This window comes from Felis catus, chromosome C1 (assembly GCF_018350175.1).
Source record: "Felis catus isolate Fca126 chromosome C1, F.catus_Fca126_mat1.0, whole genome shotgun sequence".
NCBI lineage: Eukaryota > Metazoa > Chordata > Mammalia > Carnivora > Felidae > Felis > Felis catus.
In genome coordinates, this window is record NC_058375.1 from 120,081,345 (window position 1) to 120,106,091 (window position 24,747).

A 24,747-nucleotide genomic window follows, 5' to 3' on the forward strand; every position below is an offset into this window, starting at 1 on the left:
TGATAAGATGTTCTGGGAGAAAAGAGCAGACTCTTCCGGATGCACAAAGCTAGGACTCTGCTACACACAGACCATCACTGGAAGAACTACCTTCTGAAGAATACACAGTTTGATTCTTCAACAACGTGGGTTTGAGCTGCACGGGTCCACCTACACGTGCATTGTTTTTTGATAAACAGAGTACAGTACTGTAAATGCACTTCTTCTTCCTTATGATTTTCTTAAGAACATTTTATTTTCTCTATCTTTATTACAAGAATACAGTATATGATACCAACTATTTATGTTATTGGTAAGGCTATGAGTAGTTAAGTTTTGGGGAGTCAAAAATTATACACGGATTTTCGACTGGGTGCGGGTAGCACCCCTACCCCCCACATTGTTTCAAGGGTCAGCTGTACTCCACTGTGAGCCAAGATCAGAGAGGTATTTAATACTGACCAAGTCTGGATTCCACCTAGAAAATACAAGATGTGTGAATGTATGCACCACTGAGAGGTTCCAGTGACCTTAATAAAGGTAAAATCGCTCCATGCAAAGAAATACATTTATAACAAAAGTATTAGCAGGATTCTGGCTAGTTAACTGTTTTCTTGTGCTTTTGTAGAATTTAGTCTCAGTTTTCAAGCATTCAATTTCCAGAACTTTAATGAAAGGAAGCAATGACAATGTAGCAATCAATGTTAAAAGATGTTTACCACTTTCTTTCATTGCAAAAAAAAGATGTAATATATTCACATACTTATCAAAATATCAAAACAATTTTATTTTTGCCATCAATATCTTGTTTTCTAGATGATCTAAAAATAATTTAAGAATTCCAAAATGATAATCATTCAATTCCTGTAACACTCGACTTGGTTCCCTTTCATTATTTCTTAGCAAATTCAACCATACATGTTAATTTTATTAAACTAATCATCCATATTAGATTCTAAGATTTACCACAGGGAAGAAAAAAAGACTCTTAACCAAGATGATAATTATATATTTAATACATCTTGCTTTTAACAGCAATTTTCAAAGTAAACACATCATAGACCTTATAACTTATTAAAGATTTATAGTGCTTACAAAGTTGATTCTAAAAATATACCTTATTTGTTCTAAATGAATAACATTATCTGGAAGATAGAATAATAAATTATAGCAGTATGTTTACCACCACTATAGTTAAGATTGTGTACATATATTCAATATGAAATCCTTTTAGGATTTTCTCACTTTCAGCCTTAAAACGTAAAAGCAGATTAAAGTTTGGCATACAAAATCTCAGACTGATAGCAATGGTTTTAAAACCAAAAATTACAAGATATCTAGTTGACGTATTATGAGAGCATGGGCACATGCACATACATTTTTACATGTACATCCTCTCTCTCACTCAACGCAGTGCACACACACACACACACACACACACACACATACACACACACACACACACAGAGTAAGCAGAAAGCTCCACCCTTTTGTATCAGACAACTGCCATCAATAAAAACTGGGAAAAAATTTAACTAAAAATATGTTTAAACCACACTTACATGGTTCCAGGTGTTAGAAGGAGATGCACAAAACTGTTATCAAGATCTTTAACATGCACAATATGCCATCTCAGTACATTCTTAAACAGGCTTAAACTACTCACTAATGGGCATATGAATACCTAAAAAGTGATGTGCTCATCCATTCCCCAGATGGCATTCCAATGATAATCAGTCACATGACCCAGCCTGGCTAATGTGGTTTGCTTTACAGAGCCCAACAGATTACAGAACCCAGGAGAATTAGAAACTTCATTTTGATCGGTTTGGGGTTTTTTGTGTGTTCCATGTGCAAAAGGAATGGGATTCTGTATTACAAATGACAATATCATTTAACACTTTGTGGCACTGTAAAAGGTCATTTTTGTATTTCTAAAACACATTCATTCCAGCTAAATTTCCCAACGGTACCTTCTTTTAATTATATATAGTCTCGCAGATTAGACTTAAAACAATTTAATGCTGATAACCTCTCCTGCTCAACACTTTTACCTCCAGTGTAATTCCTTTTTTGGACTCTCTCCAGTAATGCAGGTTTGAAAATGTTCTACAGACGTTCATTTTCATTATAAAGTAAAACACCCAAAGCTCTCTGAGACAACATTAAAATAGAAACTAACCACACATTAGGGCACCCATAGCTCATACTGCTGTGATTAGAAAAATAAAAAGGCACAACAGTAAGCAAAAGAGAATATGCCAGCTTTCCATTTTTGTTTTTCTTTTTTTTTTTTTTTTTTTGGCTTTCCTCCTATTTTATTTCACTAAGTTTATTAACAGTTCAAGCATTCTTATACTCTGCATGACAATAACAGAATATTTTGGCACATCAACATTGTGATACAATATATGGTATGTTTAAAAAATTAATTTAAAAATTTCATCTATTAATGAACATGTTTTTAATGTAGTGCATATATATTTTATAGTTATTTAAGTCAAATACATAAAGGTTTGTAACTGATTTACAGATGAAGCAATCACAGATTGCAGTAATATATGCGTATGTGCATGTATATGCATATGTGCATATGTGTGTATGTATGTGTGTGTAAATATATACATATATATGTATATATACACGTATATATACATATATATGTGTATATACATATGCATATATATATACACACACACACATACACACACATACACACACACACACACACACACACACACACACCTATACACCAATCAAGGGGAAAACTGCATCCTAGCAATTTTACAGTCTGACGTTTTGTTGGTATAGCTATCATGCCCTTTTCAGCTTGTTTTTCTGTACAAAAGATATATTTTTGCCTTCTTCATTCCTGATGAGATTTTTCTGCGATAACTTTACATTCATACTGTAAAAATTAAAAGGTTAAAAGGTTAACAGATTAAGATTTGGGATACCAATTTCCATATAAACTAAAAATTAATACTTTATTAACACATGCCCACTTTATTTGCCAAAGAATCTGAGAGTTATGCGATGATTTGAATTAAATGACAAATGCGATAGGGAAAAAGAAAGTTCACAGTCTAGAAGTGAAAGGAGACATAGAAAATGCAGGCAAAAGACAAGGTTACTGCATTTCAAGCAAATAACAACAGTATGATTCAGATCAATCTTACAACATGAAAGGAAGCAGAATGGGTTTCTTTGAGTGCTCAGTAAGGTGAATCAGCAAAGGAAAGGTCATGAACTTAATGACAGGACTGATATAGTGAATTCAGATAATATTTTCTCAAATAGCTTTACAATTTCAAGGAAACAATCTGTTACATTAGCAAAATCTTCTGGTCAAAACAGTTATTTTAAAAGTACAGCTATAGATGTACACCCACAATTCAAAATAAAGGAAACTAGGAGGCTTAAGATAACTGGGTGGCTAGATTATTAAAACGACAGTAACATAAGCCACTCAATTCGCCTAGCTGGCTACAACGATAAAAGTGACAGCACTTATTCATGAAACTGCTGTGGCCCTTGAATGCTTCTGTCTGACCCTTGCCATCTATGACTGGGGTTATCGACAGTGTCCTTTTTCTTTTTAACTAAAATGACCAAACACCTTGATTTGCCAGAGACGGTCCTAATTTATAACCACTGAAGCAACACAGTTACTAGTCATGTCTCTTTTCACCTTTAAAATTGTCTCTTTGATGGAGTAGAAACCTATAGATTAGTTTTTTAAAATTAGAGGATAAGTCATAGCACCTTATCCGTAACACATTTTAGTTTTTCTGTCCAGTCGTTCCTCTGACTTCTAGCATGCTTGGTTTGGAGAAGACCTGTCTCCCATCTCAATAACAGATGAAATAAGCATCAGCTTACCATTGCCAGTTGTCGACCAATGTTTCCCATTGTTATGCCTCCAGCAAAAAATATACACGGTAACCAAGAGCGAACATAGAGAAAATCTGGAGATGTGTATCTAGAATAATAGAAATGTTTTTAACAACCCACCGAGGAAGTACAATGACACTTATTAATGGAAATAAGCTGTTACTCTGTAAAGTGGCTAACCCAATTTTAAAAGCTCAATTCTGAAATCATTTGTCATTTATTTTAGGAAACAAGCACCAAAAAGAATACTTACTGATAAACACCATTATAGACTAGCAGTTGAGTGACCAAGGTTGCCAAGAAAGCAATTCCTACTCCAAGGCCAAAACCACTTCTAGATCTATCAAATGTCCACCACAGTCCAATGGAGAGTGCAGCCAGTGTGAGAGACAACTGTATGTTGTTATCAAAATCCACTTTCTGAGATCTGTGTTAAAGAATCATCTTAAAACTTGTAACCACATAACACCACCTGTTCGTTTTTCTAAAATAAGAGATGTTACTGTTGGGACGGGAATTGATTGCTTATTCCAGAGCGTGGTCAGTCTTTTCATACAACATATTGACACTGGGTGATACTAACTCTCTCTGATATTTACTAAAGATACACAGAGCGCATGATGATTTCATTAATAGATCCCACCTACCTGTAATTCCTAAAAAAAAAAAAAAAAAAAAAAAAAAATTGCACTCTATCTAACAGTCACAATTATAAGATCAAACCCATTATTTGAGAAATGCTTTCTTGGCTAAAAATGTAACCAGAAGCCTCAGAACACAAGTATTGCTAAAGCAACATACTTTTGCTAAAAAAGAAACCAATATCACTTCTCAAACAGGTTCAGAATTACTTGAGAATCATACAAGAACTTGAAAATAGAAGAGTTGACAGCTATTTAACAGGGTACCACATTCTCTATATGATTTACTGACAGACACATTTTATAATAATGCAGTTCAGAAACAAGAGTACCAAGGACACAGTATCCCTTTCTATTATGTCAACTGTTCTAGTTTTAATTTGTTGAGGATAAAGCCTTGAAGTGAACATTATCTTGCAACCTGCCAAGCTATTTTGGTGCCTGAGACTTTCTGGTATAGGACAGTTTGCTCAAATGATATTTTATTTCCGTCACCTACTTAAGCATCTATTCACAAACGTACGGCCCTTTTCTACTCCAAAATCTCTGGGCAAAACGAAGCTTTACAAATTCAATTTTCTCATTTCTTTGCTAGAGGATTACACTAAAGGAATTAATTTCAAGTATCATTAAAAGGGCATTATCTATGTCCCAAAGGCCACATCTTGGCACTATATCCAGCTCCCCAGGGGAGACTAGATATTTCGCCAAGCTAACTGGCCATGCTGCAACTAGAGAAGAGAGAAGACGTTCAAAAAATGCGTACAAAACTATTTCTTACTTCCTTTTAACATCCTGTTGTTTACCACCATCCCCCTTCCCCCACCACACCATCTGGTATCTCCAAAACCTGGAATTCAGGTTTGCTTAACTTCTCAGTATCCGAGGGCTATTGTTGGCCACTCCCTCAAGGTCATTTCTTGATTAGGCTTGACTTAACAAAAAACCTATAGTTTATTGTATGCTTTCTGGAAAAGCTTCCTTATTCTTTAGCAGGCATTATACCTAAAACTCCAAAGAAAAGGTTATATGCTCTGATTTTTCTATGCAATAAACATGCTTTAAAAGAGCAGAATTTGATATTAACGGAGTGCTACCTATGATAACTAAATTAACTTCATTAAGGGTCAAAGCAAAATAAGGTAAACAGGTAAAACACATTAATCTGAAAAATAGTATCATGTCATTTCTCAAATCTAAGGGACCTAATATCAAGTCTACATTATAAATTTATGCTAAAATTTTGCAAACATTTTGGATTTTACTTAAAGGGCAGGCAGAACAGTTAAAAATTGCTATATTCAAGTGTTTCATTGACAGAGAAAGAAAATGACCAAAGCAAAAAATTTAAATTAGACATATAAAGGTTTTTAAATCCCAGAAAAGGCTATTTAAATGTCTCTATTCAAAAACACCTGAAACATCTACAGTAGAGCCATCTAATCTACCAGTTGGAGAGGAATTTACCCGCTTATAGGGCTCTGGAATAGAAGAAGCAGCCCTTCGTAGACTCGAGTCAGGATCTCCGGGATCCGGTCTCAGCTCTGTCCTAGCCTTGCGGTATGAACGCTTTAGCAAAGTACCCAACCCCTCCAGCTTTCATTTGTCTTACTATCTTTAAAAAGAAAATGTAGAACTGGGTGATTTCTAGTTGTCCTCTAGATAGAATATTCCAGGAGTCTATCTTTTTAAACCCTTCTAATCACTAGATTTGTTTGTTATAAAATCCTAAATCTCAAAGATGTCACCAAGCTAAACATGTTAGGAAATTCTTTCATGTAAAAGGAAATGGGAAACCAAAATAATAAGCGCCACTGAGGGCCTTCCAAATTCACAGAGCCCTAAGGGCTAACACAATTGGGAAGAGAAAGGAGATGTGCTTGTGGAATCGAGGACCCTATCGCTTGCCTCCATTCCTCCTCCCAAGCCTTTCCAGAATACCTCAGTATTTTCTGTAAAAGACAAGGAATCTACCTGCCACGTGACCTCGCCTCTCTCCAGCTAACTGCCAGCCCTGAGCCTGGTACAGAGCCACAGGAGGGAACCCTGGGCAGCCTGGCCCGCATTCCACGCTCATCCCAGCACCAGAGCTCCTCCCCCTCCACTCTCTAAGCCACATCTTCTAGAAAAAAGGGATGACTGAACTAGCATGTCCCAGACTCTCTTTTACAAAGGAAAGTCAGGGGTGGGGGAGAAGAGAAGCAGGGAGGATGACAGGATAAAAACCTGATGAGGCCAAAAACGTTTCTTCTGGGGTTGACATTTTTCTCTGTGCTGTGGGGGAGAAGACAGTGGGGAGAAGGGAAACAGAGGCCATTTCACCCTTCTAGCAAGGACACTATAAAAATACTTATTCAGGGGCGCCTGGGTGGCTCAGTTGGCTAAGCATCCAACTTCGGCTCAGGTCATGATCTCATGGTTCGTGAGTTCAAGCCCTGTGTCAGGCTCTGTGCTGACAGCTCAGAGCCTGGAGCCTGCTTCGGATTCTGTGTCTGTCTCTCTCTCTTTGCCCGTCTCTCACTTGAGCTCTGTCTCTCTCTCTCTCTCAAAAATAAACATTAAACAGATTTTTAAATAAGAAAACCCAAAAAAATAAAAATACTCATTCATCACAAAATAAATTGTCAGAATCCTTAAATGATCAAATTTTAAAAATATGTACCTTAGGCAAAAAAGTTCTTTTTGGTCAATGTCCAAGCTGGATATTTCATTATGCCACCTTTAAGGACATTTATGTGGTTTGCTGGCATTGATTAGAACCAATAGATGAGTCTGACTTTTTCTGAAAATTACAGGTTCCTTAAGTTAGAAACAAACTAAAAAAAAAAAAAAAGAAGCCAGCATGAAGCCACCACATGTCCTTCTTGGCAAGTCTTAAATGAAAAAAGAGGAAAGAAATCCTTTGAAAATGTACCTGTTTCAATCTCAGAGTTACCGAAACTATACGGAAGTAATGAAGTAAGCTAATTTAAGAAAAACATGCACAGTTTTTAAACATGAGAAGTTTCTAAGTGATACTGAAGATGTAAATGAAAGGCTCTACCCCTCCCTGTAAGCCCACAGCTGCTCCTGTGATGTTTCAACAACACGGCACACATTCTTTTTCTGGCTAAGGAGACACAGCACAGTTTGACAACAGTGAAGTTGCAAGGGACTGTTTAACCTTTGGTTTGTTGGAGCTGCTTTGTGATTATGCATTTTGTTACAGCGGAAAGGATACAGCGCTGGCATGATTTATACCAACAAAGACGGCTACGCACCGCATCACACTGGACCACTCTCTTTTAAATTTATGTGGTTCTCCTAGATGCCTGTCAATGCAGGGGTATAATAACCCAATCACAGCTGTGGAAAAAAGGAGAAAAAAAAAATTAAGTCATCTCCAATGCTATACCAGCAAAACTTAAGCTAAAAGAGCTACAACCCCCATAACCATTTGAAAGACTGTTTAAAAAGCTCTTCAAGTTACTTAACATCAATCACGGATATTTTTAAACTTATGTCCCAAAAGAAAAAAGACACCACCGCTGAAGAAAGCGCTGTAAATGCTTACCACAGTATCCTCAACTGTAACTGGCAGAGCATCATTTCAGTGCATGATTCACAATTTAGCACTTTGCACTAGATGATTCATGCTACTTTTCTACTACTACTATCCCTGAGATTTGAAAAGCATCAAACCAGTTGGCAGTTAAGCAATGTTCTCTCTAAACTACATAACCATGAAACATGCTATATAATGCCACAAACTATCTAAAGAAAGCTAGAAGCGTAAACGCATATAATAAGCTCATCACACACACCGTGCTCGTTCGGATGGCGATGGCTGTCCTGCTACACAGATTATCTTAGTTCCTCCAGCTTGTCTCCTGCACCCAGTGCTGGGTCCCAACATTCCCCTGCACCCTGGCCCTCTAATGAGACTCTAGGTCATATTGTCAAAACGGGGAAACTTACAACAGAAATCTACATTGGAGCCTCCTTCTGCACATAGAAAAAACTTAGGAAATATAATCTATAAGAACTATAAATTTCAGTTAAAATTTAAATTTACTCTTAAAAAGATGAGGAATGATTTTAGTACATTTCTTAGTTTTAGAAAAAACATCTTTAATGTTAAGTGTGTAGTTAGGAATAACTGTATGCAAAATGTCTATGATTGAGACTCAGAATACTTGCACCCGATTTTTAATTAAAATACTTGTCAAACTTCAACATTTTATTCATTTAATGGGAGAGGATTTTAAAAGCTAAGTTAGTCATTAAAAAAAGACCTTAATGAATCAAAACAGTCTTCAGCAAGTTATAAGGAAAATGTACTTTTACAGATTAAATTAAACAGGAAATAGCTAAAATTTAGCTTTGATTTGCTAAACTTCCTAAAAACAGAATGGATATGTTGCCATTAAGTTAAAGACACAACTGTTACAATAGTTGAAAAGCATGTTTAGAAGGCCCAGTGCTACCTATGATGTATCTTGAAATTACTGTACCAAGGTCTGAGTGCCTGAGGACCAGGAACCCCTGCCTGGCCCGGCAGTGGCTAGCTATACCTTAACAAATGATGCATCCAATCATTAAGGAAAAATGGAAATCAATTAATATCACAAATCGCAGGCTAGCAGACCAGTGGAGCAGTCTACCATCTGGAGGTGAGCTGCTACAATGATATATCTGTGTCCTAATCTACAAATCTGAAAGCGCTCTCCTGAGTTAGGCTTTTGCTGAGCATAGCGGGTTCGCAGACCATCAAGAGATTAACAACAAATTTCAGCAATGCAGACCTCCAAAATCTGTTAGTAAATTTAAAACTTTCATATCCTATTCCTATTTAAAAGGCTCGGCTCTAAAATCCTGTGAGATTAACTGACAGCACTTCCAAATTTCTACAAAATTAAAATGGCACCAAGCATGCCTAACAGTTGAAATATATCTAAACGAATGCTACCTCTTTTTTTTTTTTTTTTCTCAAGGGGTCATGAAACTAACAGCTCATATCATTCCTCACTCTGGCTCTCCCTCTCCTCCCTCTGCCTGTTGCTGAGTGAAATCAACTAAGATCAGGCATTCCAAGTCAATTTTCCTCAGCAGCTGATGCCATAGGTAAAGAATTATCACATAGAGAATACTGACGTGTGTGCAAAGAAATAAGTAAGTAAAATTGACTAGATTTGTATGCGTGTGATGTCAGACTCACAAGGGAGAGACAACTGAGGAGAGAAAGCAAAAACACAAAAAGGAATTTAAACTGCCACGCTGCCAACCTTGGGATTTGCCAATAAAAATCAAATCCATTGAGTATGCATGGTTCTCGGATGCTCCCTGAGAAGGAGAATTCGAGGAAGCCTGTCACTTCCCATTAAATGTCTTCTTCCTTCCCTTTAAATAAAGGCATGGCAGAGTCTGATCACAATATCTACAGCTCAGTGAGGCTCCACTGTTTGAGAGCTCAGCAGAAGTATGCCTGGGCCTCTTTTCGTCTTTCTCCACTTTCTTATCCTAACAAGAGAGACCGTTAAAATCGTGCCAGTGTAACATTACATGCAAACATCGTCCTGCTTAATCGCAGGGTTCTCTGATGCAAACTAACACTGCTTGGGATAGATTTAAGCTATTTCCCAGGGACCAGTTACTGCCTACCAAGCCAAAACCAGAATAAGTTTGTAAGACATCAATATTAAGTCATCATGTTTTCTGGATGGAAGTGTGTTTAATTCAGTGATACACTACAAGGGACAGTGAAATCAAATGTTTTGCAAGGAAAGGGGGCTGAAAAAACAAAGCCACTGAACGAGATAGACTTTCATGGAAAACAGCTACAGGCTAAGCAACGTTCCATTCAATAAATACTTAAGCTCCCATAATGTGTCTCGTTCTTGACGTTTGCTGGGGATTTGAAAAGAAAAAAGAGCAAAACACGATCCCAGCCCCAAAGTGATCACAGCAACAATTCAATACAGTAATACGTTAGAGGTAGCACTGACAGCGCCTGGTGGGGGCCCAGTCCTCTCTTGGCATGTGCTGAGGGAAAGTGGGGTGCTGGGGTTTCAGGAAAGCTTCACAGAAGAGGTGGCCCTGAGGCAGCAGCGCTCAGCAGGTCAGCGTGTGGAAAGGGCTTTCTAATCCAAGGGAAGCATTGAGGAAAAGCACGGAAATTGCCAAATACCCACTATCACCTGCAAGTTGTAAGCTTCAAGCAAAAAGGGAGCTTCAGAAAGCCTCAGAGGAAGATAAAAGTCGGCAAGGGCCATATCAGAGACTTCACCCTGCAGACACTGGGGAACCAGGAAATAATGCCATCGAGTTTGAACCAGATGGTTCAAACCAGATCTGGTTTGAACCAGATAGAGCGTGTAGGAACACGCTCCTACAGTAGCACCAAGTGCACCACACAGGACGGGGTAGCAGGCAGAGTTCAAAATCAGAAGCCAAAAGGGAAAAAATTGAAAATTCCCATCAGACTGGTAGCGGGCCTGCCTGGACCAAGAAAGAGACGGAGGAAACACAGAAGTTGGACACTCGGAGGTAAGAGCGGGAGAAGTCTTGCGGAGCTCCCCAGGAACTGGGTAAATGACTGCCTGGCCAACCTGGAAAGATTTGTTTTTTCTTTTTACATTAGACATTAGCTTCATAGGTTTGAACATAATTTGGTTACTTAGGATTTTTCGAGTCAGTTTCTCTAGTTAATGTTACTCACACAATGATGGTTCTCTTTTTCCTCTATTCATTCTTCAGAAAGATTCCTTTGCAGCCCTCGGTAACATTCAAGAGGTTTCTAACTGATTCTAACGCACTGCACACACAGAGAAGTTAATCAGCTTGAAACACCAGCCATTATTAAATTAAAGAATAGAGAACCATAAAAAGGAAAATGAGAGCAAAGGCAATTTACCAGACTTCTCTACTGGGTGTCCCTCTAGAAGCATGGCTAGCCAATTTTCCGGCACTGCATGTTATAGGGAAAGGTAGCAAATAACCAGGGGCCCTTTGGTTTGCATGTAGAAAGTGGTGATTCTGGAGAACCTCCAGAAGGGAGCTCAATCTATGAATATTGTGGGACAGAAAAATGAAAGTACAATTTTCAGTTTTTCTGACTTAAGATGGTTAAGAACCTAGAGTTTTGAAAATGCATTCCAGCACATGTACAGAAAAACATATACATACTTTGAACGCATGTCAACTTGTACGCGCGATGTTTCTTATACCACTGACTTTTTCTTTCCTTGATACTTTCCCTAAAATTGGGGGCAGGAGGGGCAGAAATCCATTTTCTACCTTTGGCAACTTTCACAAATCTGGTACTTTGCTCTCATTTACTAAATACCATGACCTACCCAACAAAATCAGTAGCAGGGTTAACTGGAATCTAGATTTCCAAATGCCTCTCTACCTTCACTTGCCCAGTTACCTCGTGGAATGCACTGCTTTCAGAAGAAACACTTCAGCAAGAAATGTAAGTGTAAATACCCCAAATGGAGAGCTGCGAAGTTTGCAAGTGTGACAAACCTAGTGGCTGGGGAAAGGAAGGAAAGTAGGGACAAAGTGACTGAAATGCAGCATTAACATCTGGAATCTTCCTTCCTAAATAGGAGTTTGTGGCAAAAGTGCCCACACCACAGGGGAGGACACAGCCCCTGGTCCTCTCCTTAATGGAGGTACAATGAAACCTCAGTCAAGTTCACTTGCCCCCCTGCCCCCGCACACCCCCCGACCCACGAACGTACATCACACAACACTATGTTCCATCCAAGCCCGGCGCTTCATCTGCAAGCTTCAAAAGAGACACCCTGAGGAGAGGGAAGTGTGAGTAGCTTTCTCTTCCCCTTCTCCAGCATGTGACATCTGACCCAGCTGCACCACTCACTGGCCCTCAGACCCTGGGCTCACGGATACCCTCTCTTCATCTCAGGTTCCTCATTCCCCCAAAGGAGGCACAATGCCAAAATATCACTCCCAAAGTTGCCCTACACATCCCTGGGGTTAAGGGATGTGCCTAGCATGTGAGGAGGCATTCAATAAGAATTTCTCTCCCCTGACCTTCCTTTCGTCTATCCTGAAAAGATGTGTTCTTCCAAGTCCCAAAGAGCTTCAATTAGTAGCCAGACAGCAGCTATACCATAGGAGAAAATAAGCAAACCAGGGGTGCCTGGGTGGCTTGGTCAGTTAAGCGTCTGACTCCTGGCTTTGGCTCAGGTCATCTCACAGTTCAGGACATGAACAGAGCACGTCGGGCTCAGTGCTGACAATGTAGGGCCTGCTTGGGATTCTCTCCCTCCTTCTCTCTGTCCCTCCCTCCCTCTTTTTCTCTCTCTCAAAATAAATAAATAAACTTTAAAAAAACTAGAAAAAGATGGTGGGAAAACTTAATTTTTCTCTTTTGAGTTTAGATGAAAAAAAAGAAAATATATGAGGGCTAGTAGATATGACAGAGAATGATAAAATATAATTTTGCTTTCTCCTGTATTTGGACTAGTTTGCCTATTCTCTCAGAAAATGTAATGACCTTGGGGCCACTAAGAATCCCTGCCTTTACAAACCTTAATGTGAATATTGTGATAGCGACATTGATTCATAAACCACACTGGAACCTTACGACAAAAATGCCCTTCAATCCATGCCAATTGTCCACTAGATTCCACGAGGTCATTCTACAACATCTCACACCTAACTCCTCACTCTTCAACCTCCAGCTCTGGGATGGAAGTCAAGAAGGATCTACATTATACTGCAGTGTCACTGATATTAAATATGAGACACCAAGTGGACATTCCAAAAAGCAATTTCTCTCTCGATCAGAATTTTCTTCTACCACACAATGATGGCTCCCTTCCATCACTTTCTTTTATATTATTAATCTATTGGTCTCCGTCATTGGAAAAAGCTAAAGAGTATCCATTATGGAAGCTCGGCATTACAAAGGCTTTCTGAAATGCTCCACCTTATTCATTACACATTGTCCACCAAAAAAGATCTACAATAACTCCTGAAATAGGATAACAATTTTTAAGCAAAGAGAATCTACCTTACATATCTCTTTAAGTATTCTCTATTCTTAAGCTACATCTGAAACCAAGATACCAAGAAGAAAGCATGTCCAAAAATCTAAAAAATAATAACATGAAGCTTTAAATTTTTTTTAAGTTGATTCATTTACTTTGAGAGAGAGCTTGTGCACACACACACTCAAGCGGGGGAGGGGCAGAGAGACAGGAGCAGAGAGAAAGAATTCTGAGCAAGCTCCACACTGTCAGGATGCGGGGCTCAAACCGACAAACCATGAGATCATGACCTGAGCTAAAACCGAGAGTCAGATGCTTAAATGACTGAGCCACCTAGCGCTCCGAGTTTGGGTGATTTTGAAAGTAAATTATTGCCCACATGAAGCTTTAAACTTGAATACAACTACTCCATCTTTAAAGTTTTCATCTACTTCAAAAACAAGGCCATAACACACACAGATCCAACCCTTCAAACCAAACAGTGACAATGATCATCAAAATAACTCAGAGTAAGACTTAACATGAGGTGGGTTGAAGAAAGGATAAAATTAAGAAGTTAAAAGCCTCAACCTGAAGGCAAGCAATATTTGTTTTAGGATTAAATTTTTTTTTTATTTTTTTTAATGTTAATTTATTTTTGAGAGAAAGAGAGAGACAGAATGCGAGTGGGGGTGGGGGGGCAGAAAGAGAGGGAGACTCAGAATCCAAAGCAGGTTTCAGGCTGTGAGCTGTCAGCACAGAGCCCGATGCAGGGCTTGAACCCACGGACCATGAGATCATGACCTGAGCCAAAGTCGGACTCTTAACCGACTGAGCCACCCAAGTACCTCTTAGGATTAAGTTTTTAATGTTCACTGGTCAGACAGAAATCAGACACGCTGGTACCTACCCAGTGATTCCATTTACATTACATTACATTGTCCCTACTAATCTAAGGACAGAAAGATCAGTGGAAGCCTGAGGCTGGGGGTGAGGAATGGACCGCAAGGGGGCACAAGAGAGTCCGTGGGTGATGGAAATGTGCCACAGACGGGCTGTGGTGGTGGGTCACACAACTGCATGCATTTGCCTAAACTCATCAAACCACTCATTTAAAACGGGTCTGCCGTACTGCATTTAAATTAAAGCCAGGAAAAATAAGTCCTGCTCAGACAACATCAGAACTCATGTGCCCTGCTTGCTTCCTTTCTAAGCATCACAGAAGCAGCCTACACATACCTGAGGCTGTGCCACAGCAGGGCGGCACCCACCACGCTGAAGAAAAGATGCTCGCGATCACGTCGGGCGGAAAGAGCGTCACATTTCTCTGAATCTGAAGTAAATTTAACACTAATGCAAGAAACACTCCAATAAAAAACAGCACCACTCCACGAATCATCAAGTTCACGCTCCTGCTAGTGACAGATGAAATATAGGGGCCACGCTTTTTAGGCCCAGGCGACTCTGTCTTTCCTTCTGCCATGGTTTCATAAGTTCAGTAAACTGGCAAGACAAAAAAAAAAAAAAAGAAAAAAGCCTTCCCAGCAGAAAAACCAAATGTCTGTGAATCGAAGCAGGCCGGTGATCCTACAGTTACAGCATCTTGTCCTAAAAGAGGACCTACCAGAAATCCTGCAAGAGATAAGAAACAAGAAATCAATGTTTGTCTAATAAGTGATCCTGCAATTTTTCTGATTTCAATACTAATTAATTTCAAAGTACTAATAATGAAATGACAAGCTTATATATTTATGTGAATTAGTTACTTACTGAATAAGAAGTGACTTAAAAAGGATTTTTTAGGCATGATGTAATAAAAAAGTGTTTTTTTTTTATTTACCTGTATTTATATATTTACCAGGACAGAACAAGTGACCTGTGAGGCTCAAAGGTTAGATGAATAATAAAAACAACTTGCCCCACCTCGGAGAAGAGCAGAGCAGGGTACCTGAGACAGTACCACCAGAGCCTGGAAGATTAAAATCCAGGTTTCTGTTTCTTCTACCTAAATCTCCAACCCTATCAGTTACAACAGATGGGCCTGGAGATTTAGGTAAAAATCTGTATAGTTTACAAACGATAAAAGAATTAACATATAAGATCAACATATTCTGACTGAAAATTGTGTAATGCCCACAATAACATGTGACTTGCTCATGAGGATGACCTCCCGAGGGGAACAACATGACCTGTTTTACTGTTTACCGCTTATGTATTTGAATTTTCGTGCAAGAGCATCTTACAAAACACAGACCACCACCCACTCACCTACATACACATCAAGCACAGAAACCAGACCTGGCCTGCCCTCGGCAGGCCACAGCTGTGTCCCACCCCTGCCTGGACCCAGTCAGCCCTGACTGCAACCCCAGGAGCTTTTGTGATAAATCTTTAATAGGAAGCAGAAGAAAGGACACGAAGAAAATGAAGGGTAATCCATGGCTGGACTCCAAGGAGTCTGAGCCACACGGCTCTTGACTCCCAAAGCTTAGAACTGTGCCAGTACCATCAGTCTAGGTATCTGTTCCTCTAACCAAAGCGATCTTTCCTTTGTGCGTGGCAAATAACATCTGATGCAAAGTGATCTTTCCTTTGTGCATGGCAAATAACATTTGATGCATTCTATGAGCAAACAAAACCCATGTGTAAACTGGGTACTGGGGAGGGGGTGCTGACTTTAGAAATAATCAGTGTAGGGGCACCTGGGCGGCTCAGTTGGTCAAGTGTCTGACTCTTGATTTCATCTCAGGTTGGGATCCCTGGGTTGTGGGATTGAGCTCCACATCAGGCACGGTGCTGAGCGTGAAGCCTGCCTGGGACCCCTTCCCTCTCCCTCTGCCCCTCTCCCGCTCACACGCATGGGCACGCATGCTCTCCCCCTCTTCCTCTTAAAAGAAAAAAAAAATTCAGTATGAAAATGAGAATATCTGTGAGTCCTAGTAACTTTCACAGCCTATCAGTTCCATGTGATTAACGCAGACAAAAGACATTTTTTTTTCCCTGAACCTCTGCCACATCCAAAGCTCTGTGCCCAACACTCACAGAGGGAGTTCTGTCCTCAAACTAGTCCTCACAAGCCTAACTTGGTCTACAGCATAACTGAGCTCTACAGCCTAGAGGACTACAGAAAGCAGTATGTATTATGGCTGATTCATGGGAAAATATACTTCAATACCAACTCAAAAGTCTAGAAAACACCTCCTGATCCGCTTTTGCAGACTCTTCCTTGCTGTCGTATCCTGCATATTAGCATGCCGTATGTTCTCTTTACTTTTGCCAAGGTGTTCCGTAGCCACAGAATTCTTCATCATCATCATGGTCATGACTACTGATATAGCACCCACTGATGGAGGGCCTACTCCATGCCAGACATAGTTAGCTCGAATCTTCAAAATCATCCAAAGGTTAAGTATTACCATCCTCATTTCACAAATGAAATACAAAGTCAAAGAGATTTAGCAAAACTTGCTTATCGTCACATGACATGCAGTATCAGAACTGCAATTTTACCTTAGGTCGGACTCCAAAGCCCATCATCCTCTTCCCTCTAAACCCTGAGTCCCATTCCAGCCCAACTGCTCAGACTTGTTTTTCAGCACATGGATACATGTAAGGGTATTTGGTCAGTGAAAAGATGATAGACATGGAAAAACTAACTCAAGTGTAAGAGATTCTCAATATAAGTGGGCAACTGTATAACAGCACAAAGATCGTAAGTGTACCAACGTCTTGAAATTTCCTTTACATCAAGGTGTGAAAAGATGTTTCCAAGAAGAAAAAATCCTATGGCCAGTTTGCATACTGTGTAACACCAACGTTTACTGTGTAAGTTCCTTCACTTCCCAGACTTCCAGCAGGCACAGTAACCCGCCCCAGCTCCTGCTGTTAAAACAGCCACTCGAGCACAAAGAGTGTGTATACATTTTAAGTGGCCCCAATTCCTCTAGCAAATCATTTGTTTATGTCTGTGCTTTTTCCAAAAGCGAGTTAATGGCAAAGCATATGTGGCATTGAATTATGTTTCCAAAAGAGCAAAATAACTTCAGCTTTAAAAAGCGTTGTTCAATTGTGCCAGGCTCAGCTCACAATCACCAGTGTTTGTCAGAGGGCACTGGCATTTTGGGCAGGACAATTCCTTGTTGTGTGGAACTGCCCTAAGCATTGCAAAACACTTAATGTCCCTGGCTCGTCCCCACTAACTGCCAGCGCATGCCCCCTCCCCCACTTGAGACAACCAAAAATAGCCCTAGGTAGATTTCCAAATGCCCCCAGAGGGCAGTGCCCTCCCACTAAGAGCCACCATTGCTACAGACTATTTCCTCAAGCTAGAGACTTTCTAAACTATTTATGTGATTCTACCATAGATGTTTATTCAACCTTCCCTGGCAATGCTTGTTTGTAGTCTCCTACTTCACCCCAAAAGCATTCATTCTTTAAAAGTAACACAGTATTTGTTTGGTGTTTGAGTGTTTTTTAAAAGCTAATATTTTGGGGTGCCTGGGTGGCTCAGTCGGTTGGGCGGCCGACTTCGGCTCAGGTCGTGATCTCGAGGTCTGTGAGTTCGAGCCCCGTGTCGGGCTCTGTGCTGAGAGCTCAGAGCCTGGAGCCTGCTTCAGATTCTGTGTCTCCCTCTCTCTGACCCTCCCCTGTTTATGCTCTGTCTCTCTCTGTCTCAAAAATAAATAAACGTTAAAAAAAAAATTAATTAATTAAAAGCTAATATTTTAAAAATCCAAGAAGCTGACTTTGATGACTATATAATAATATAAGAGTATATAATTACTGAAGACAAAAATAAAAGAATGCTTTAGAATCACAGTATCCTAAAATTTAAGAAACAGAAGGGAACTGAGAGACCATCTCTATTCTAGGGGGTATGTCAGCCTGATGCAAAACAAAACAAAAGAGTTGTGTGTGTGTGTGTGCGTTTTTCTGCAGAGTTCCACAATTTATACCAAGTACTCAAAAAGTCGATGATCCAAAAGAAAAGTTAAGAACCAGTGATCTAACAGTTTTCTCATTTTACCAGCATAGCAAATGAGACCCAAAGTGGTCAAATGAGAGGACAAGATCAAGACTGTACTACTGGATCTTGCTACCACGAATGTGTAAAGCATACTCCTGGAAATGACCAGACTCATCAAAGGGATAAGAAATTCCACAAGATCACTCACTCCCTACTATCCAACAGCTAAGTTCCTAAAAAAAAAAAAAAAGCATGCTGTTTATAGTATCAGTCACACAACAGGGAAGTGAGTTATTTAAATTAAAGCTCTTGGAATTAAGTATCCCCCAATTTGTTTACTTTTACGTAAAGTTCAGTTTTCTGATTACGTATTGGAATTGTTTTCTCAAAACAAAATGTACCTATAACTTTAAATATTACTGTTACGTCAACGATAAATTTGATTCTTCACCAACTTTTTTTTAAGTCTACATTTGAAAACTTTAGATGACTCAACAAATAATTTGCTGATCAGGGAAGAAGTCTTTGGTATAAAGATTTAAAGAACAGTCCCTCAACAGATCCTCAACAATAATCCTGGTAAGTAGGCAAGCGTATTTAATCCCCATTTTACAAAACAAAAAACGTTAAGTAACTTTCTGAGATGATAATACTGTATCCTAGGTAGTATCAGGACTAGCGCTCTCCCCCACCTCCCCAACACTCTGGCTTCATGTACAGTTCTTTCTCATTTCACCACATTGCCCCACCTACGAACATCATACAAAAACAATCCGTGTGCCACACAAGTGGCAGCTTTTAAAGTCATACTGATAAATACTGTTAATACCAAAATAATGTGTGGGGTTTTTTTTTCCAAAAATTAACAAAGAAAAATCTCCCACGGTACATAAAAAGCTTTTCATCTTCCTTGAGTCCTGACCTACGGTTTCTATAAAGTACATTACTGAACAAAAAGAAAAATAGTTCAGATAGTTTAGATACATCAATAACAAATCATCAAAACTGGAAAAACATTAGTTCAGGTATATGACTGCCTGTCATATAATAAAATTAAATCACTACTGCACATCTTTTGCATCATGTGCTCTCTTAATTATAATGGTATTCTCAACATAGAATAAGCATAAACATCAAGAAAAACACACTTACATCAATGCAAAAGTTTAACTCTCCTTAAATAAAAGCACACGAATGTGAATCATAGTCTAGGGACACTAAAACTTCTAGAAAGACAGACATGTGTGCCTTGAAGACACTGCGATTCATCTTTCCTTTCTACGTCAACATCCAAACACAGAAACCATTAATCAGGCAGCACTCACATCCCATTACTACTTTTAAATGTCAAATCTCAGTCATTAAAAAGGTTACACTATCATTTGGGAATAATTTTCTGATAACGATGAAAACAACTGGTCTCCAAATCTCTGAACTACATTTTATCCTCTCCTTTACTGCCCGATCCACACATAAAAGCAACAGTTGTCAGTTTAAAAAGAATCAACCCTTTCCCAAATGTACACGATTCACTGCTTGGTCACTTTATGTCAGATGTGTACTGAGAAGTACAACAAATCACACTCGTCAACGTAATGTCCAGAGAAAGAATCAAAGGGGGAAAACAGGAAGAGTACGTGACTAATATTTTTCTGTGGAGATCCTATAATTCAGGGAGCCTATAATCCCTTCACTCATTTTCACTCACTGGATGGCAATCAGAGCCAAGCGCCAAAGTTGGAAAACAATCTAGCCACTGCCTGCTTGGCTGCCTTCATTTTTCCTATACTTAGGACTGGAGCACACCTTCCCCTGCAATCTTCAGCTCCATCGCAATACTGATCTGGGCCAGTTTCCGTGGCGCAGCTGTCCAGTCTACCCATTCCTTCTTAAAGCATCTCCTCATCAATCCTACAAAATAGTAAGCTCTTCATGGTATATTTTCCTGGTCTAGGGAGCTACACCATACTTTCATAACTTTTTTCCCAACACTAACAGGGCATGGGGTCACGATCCCTTGTTTTATTAGCACACTTCTCCCCACCCCCCTCCTCCTCTCCTATCATCCACACCGCTTTCCTTTTCCAGATTGCCAATCCCCACTGAGCAACCCTAAAATCCCAGTAACTATCACCAACCGACTTCTACGTCCTGACAAGAGTTCTCTCTGCATTTACCCACACACCTATTCCAAAGGTGTCCAATTCCAATCCAAAATGCCAAAGTCCCACTCCTCAACCCAATATCAACACATCTTTCTGCGGATTCTAAACTTACTACAAAACCTACCTTTTGGATCCATCCCCTTCCCAAACCTGAGTCTCTCTGGCTACAAGCTTCTCAAGTCCTGACAGCTCTATGCTTGACAGCTCGCCGACCTCCACCCTCATCAGATCTCCAGGGTCGCCCTTCGCGGCGTCCTCCAGCCTTCTTTCCTCTCGGACACTATTCCACTGTCCGGGGAGCTTGGGCCTCTCCTATGACCTCCACCCGACCCCGCTTGTCCCCTTCCGCACCTCCCCGACCCTTCTCCAGGTAAGCGGAGCCCCTTGCCCTTCAGGCCCCATCTGTGGTCCTGGCTACCCTCATCTGCCAGCAAGGTTCCCAGGATGCAAAACCACAAGCAGTTCCTCTCCCCGAAGGCCATCCCCCTCCCCAGGCCGCTTCCCTCAGCACCAAGTCCCCCGCGCTTCGCAAGGGTACCCCAACTCACCCCCGCCTCCGCCATCTTCTGGGACCGGCTCCCGCCCCCCTCCGGCTCTTCCTCCTCCCCTCCCACAACTCCGCCCGACCTCCACTGCGCCTGTGCCGTCGACGAGGAGGCGCTCCGACGATCGGGGCAGAAGAACTTCCGGTTCCTACCGGCACCAGTCGGTGGGCCCGCGGGACGGGGCAAAAAGGCTTCCGGTCTTCGCGCAATCCGAGGCCGCTGGTAGGCGTGGACTGTTTAGACGGTGGGAGGTGGCTGGGTCAGCTGTTGTTTGCTGCTCAGGCCACCGTGAGTTGTGACGAGTCTCCAGACCCTGGGGGCGGTGTGAGAGAATCGCGCGCTGACACACGCACACTCTCTGGGAGGCGTGACCCTCAGCATGTCTCTTTGCTCCAAGGGGAATTGAGGGCTCTGGAGCGTAGGCCGCCGGGTTCTCCCGCCGAGGACGGTGACTCTCAGTATCTTTGTGCTTTTACTTTTCCTTTCCCCACTAAGTCATAAAAACATAATGGATATTTGACTCATCTCCATGCCACAGCACTTTATAAGGTTTTTATTGATAATCGTTCCCTAGGTTCGATCAGGTAACACCGTTTGGGAACAGTTGTTTTCGTAGAAAGAGCTTTAGAGGTTTATAGCAAAGTAGAGAAAATACAGAATCTTGTAACCCCCCCCCCCTTTGTCATAAGTTGTGCTATAATGTGGATGTGATGAGGTTACAATGGCCTTGAGGAAAGTTTTAGGTGAAATTTGGGCCTAGCACAATTGCTTAAGAGCTTTGCATAAAAGTGTCAGTGAAATTCCTTTTTTCCTTCCTTTGAGCTGGTGAACAATAAGATGGATTTTTATGTTTCTAAACTTGATAGCAGTACATTTATTTCCGAAAATTAAAGTAGAAATTAAATCTGCAACAAAATGCATCTAGGCAATATGATCTGTCTTGTTTTCTCTAATGTTTCCTCTAGCTCTTAAATTTCTCTCCTATAGGTTTTTACACTCCCAGGAAAATAAGATCTGGGCAGATTATATGAATGGATGAAGAATTTTAAAAGGAAAAGAGAAGGGCACCTAGAAACAACCTGAGGATGTCCTGATAGGAAGGCTGTCTGCAAAGCAATATAAGTTCTATTCATCTAGCTCTGCCTCCCCTAACTCATCTTTTTCAAACACTTAGAAATTGCCTTCAAGAAAAGCCTTATGGAAAATTTTAGCCTACAGAGCATTTATTTTAGTTTATTTAAAGCTGGAAAACCTTGGTACATTCAAGGAATTGAAAAGAAGGCAGAACCCCAGAGGGCAGTGGGGGGTGGGATAGCAACTGAGATTGAGGTTGTGTATTAATAGCATGATTGAGCACATATTGTATGTCCGATACTATGACAAATTTCATTTCATTTCACCTGCTCAAAAACCTCTTTAAAATAAATACTATATAGTAGATGAGAGATTAAGGCCAAGAGCTGGGATACTTGATACTGGCTGCATATTAGGATCACCCGTGGATCTATTAAAGTTTCTTGTGTCTGAGCCTCGTCCTCCATATCTTCTGACTTAATTGGGCTGAAGAGGGTACCTCAGCCACTTTAATAAATTCCCTGTGTAATCCTAATATGCAACAAGAGCTGAGAATCCCTGTCATAGAGTCAATTTGCCCAGGGGCACTTAGCAACTAAGTAAGTAGCAGAGGAGGCAAAAATTCAACCTAGATCTATCTGATTCCAAAACCTGTGCCCTTAGCCACTCACCAGTACCGCCAACAATTCAACAGCATGTGGCACACGCCACTTGCATGCTAGGAACTTTGTTAAACCCTGGGACACAGAGATGAATGAGACACAGCCTTTGCCTTCAATAAATTCACAGCCTTGCGAGACAGAAGTCCCAGTAAATGAAGCTAGGCCAGCTCACACAAGGTAGAAGCAGTCAACCGACAGTCAACTGAAAACTCTCTGATATGTCCTTCCTATTTTAAGCTAGATTGGCACAGCAGGTGCCTGGTGGCAGGGAATCTAGGTAGGCGTTATTGCAGCTGTCAGCTGGTTGCAACATCTGGTTGCAAGCCTAAACGAAGACAACGGCAGGGGTACAAAGAGAATTGGCAAGACTTGCTAACCACTGGTGAGAGGCTCAAGGAAAGAAAGAAGTGGAAGATAACGTCAGAGTTTGGAATTTGAGTGGAAGTAACACCATTGATCTAGAACAAGAACGCAAGACTTGAATGTAGGGTTGACTGAGTTTGAAATACTTGTGGAACAGTCAGGTAGAAGTATCTAGTAGAGCACCAGAAGTGTGCGTCTGGAATTCAAATAGTCTGAAAATAAAGATCTGGAGTCACTGACTTATAAATGGTACTTGAAACCATGCTTTGTATAATGTGTATGCTATGTATGGAATTTTTTTAAGACAATAGAGATCAGGAGGGAAAAAAAACCCACCAATTTTGACATTGCCATATTTGAATAGTTCAATAAAGCTATTTTTATCTGCAGTGATATTAAATACAGTCATCTCATGATCATCCGTGATGAGTTTTTAATACTTTCCAGACTTTCCCTGGCCTCACAGCAAATTCAACAGATGATGCATAGCCCTGGAATGCAAACCAATTTTAAATATTGGCTAAATATTTAAGAACACAATATGATGCATTCAGAAATGTAATAGAAATATCCTAGGGCAGTGTTTCCACACATAAATAATTTTTATGTATCCCTAGTTTTGACTTCAATTATTTTATCCTAATATTACTTAAATCTATAAAAATTACACTGTTCTAAAACATAAATCTGGACCAAAAAATTCTTAGGCTTAAGCTCATATGCCTCTATAAACCAAAACACTTGTAACATAAATATGAACAAAAGCATAAAATAAGTAAGCTTCAAGTTATAGTAACATGAAAGGTGTTTTCTTGAAATTGAAGATTTTCAGTAAATATCTAAGTCATCGCTCTAGAGTGGATTATTTTTAGATAAAACATGCTTTTAATACTGGATGTCACGTGATGGCTCAAGCTTCTCACTACTTCTTTTTATTAAACCTATATTTTTGGGGCCCCCGGTGGCTCAGTCAGTTGAGCGCCGACTTCGGCTCAGGTCACGATCTCACTGTCCGTGAGTTCGAGCCCCGCATCGGGCCCCTGTGCTGACAGCTCAGAGCCCAGAGCCTGTTTAAGATTCTGTGTCTCCTTCTCTCTGACCCTCCCCCGTTCATGCTCTGTGTCTCTCTGTCTCAAAAATAAAATAAACGTTAAAAAAAAAACCTATATTTTTACAATGAACCCCACCATTACTTGGTCTTTATTTGGAGCAAATGGTCATTTATATACATCCCTCTTTTTTTTTTTTAATCAATGTAAAACAGTTACAAGCCAATCTGAAGAGAAATCATGTAGCAATACTCTGTTATAATGTGTTTATCAACATAATCCAGAACATGCTTATATTAATATTTTGAAGGTTGTCATATAATTAAAATCACATCATTTCAAAATTCTTCAGAGAAGTTATGGATAACTGAGAATATATTCATGCCCCCTAAAGATCTGCAAACACCACTTTGGAGAAAGAAAAAAAAAAC

At 40.1% G+C, this 24,747-nt stretch overlaps 1 protein-coding gene across 1 annotated transcript; it reads right to left on the reverse strand.

Moving 5' to 3' along the window:
* Nucleotides 1-630: 630 nt before the first annotated feature.
* INSIG2 (insulin induced gene 2) lies at nt 631-21,291 on the reverse strand. The gene is made up of 6 exons (XM_003990710.6): nt 21,172-21,291; nt 14,732-15,124; nt 7,735-7,859; nt 4,127-4,293; nt 3,862-3,961; nt 631-2,887 (listed from the first exon to the last, which is right to left on the reverse strand). Exons 2-6 carry the CDS (start codon nt 14,973-14,975, stop codon nt 2,846-2,848), a joined length of 678 nt encoding a protein of 225 aa, XP_003990759.1. The 5' UTR covers nt 14,976-15,124; nt 21,172-21,291; the 3' UTR covers nt 631-2,845.
* Between the last annotated feature and the right edge of the window lie 3,456 nt (nt 21,292-24,747).

Bases quoted from the DNA above. Each gene is read 5' to 3' on its own strand.
- INSIG2 (XM_003990710.6), bottom strand. From the start codon at position 14,975: ATGGCAGAAGGAAAGACAGAGTCGCCTGGGCCTAAAAAGCGTGGCCCC. The intron at 4,294-7,734 runs GTATCCTTTCCG...CACAGATCTCAG, and splicing joins GTATAAATCATGCCAGCGCT to AAAGTGGATTTTGATAACAA. The intron at 2,888-3,861 runs GTAAGCTGATGC...TAATTTTTACAG, and splicing joins TTGGTCGACAACTGGCAATG to TATGAATGTAAAGTTATCGC.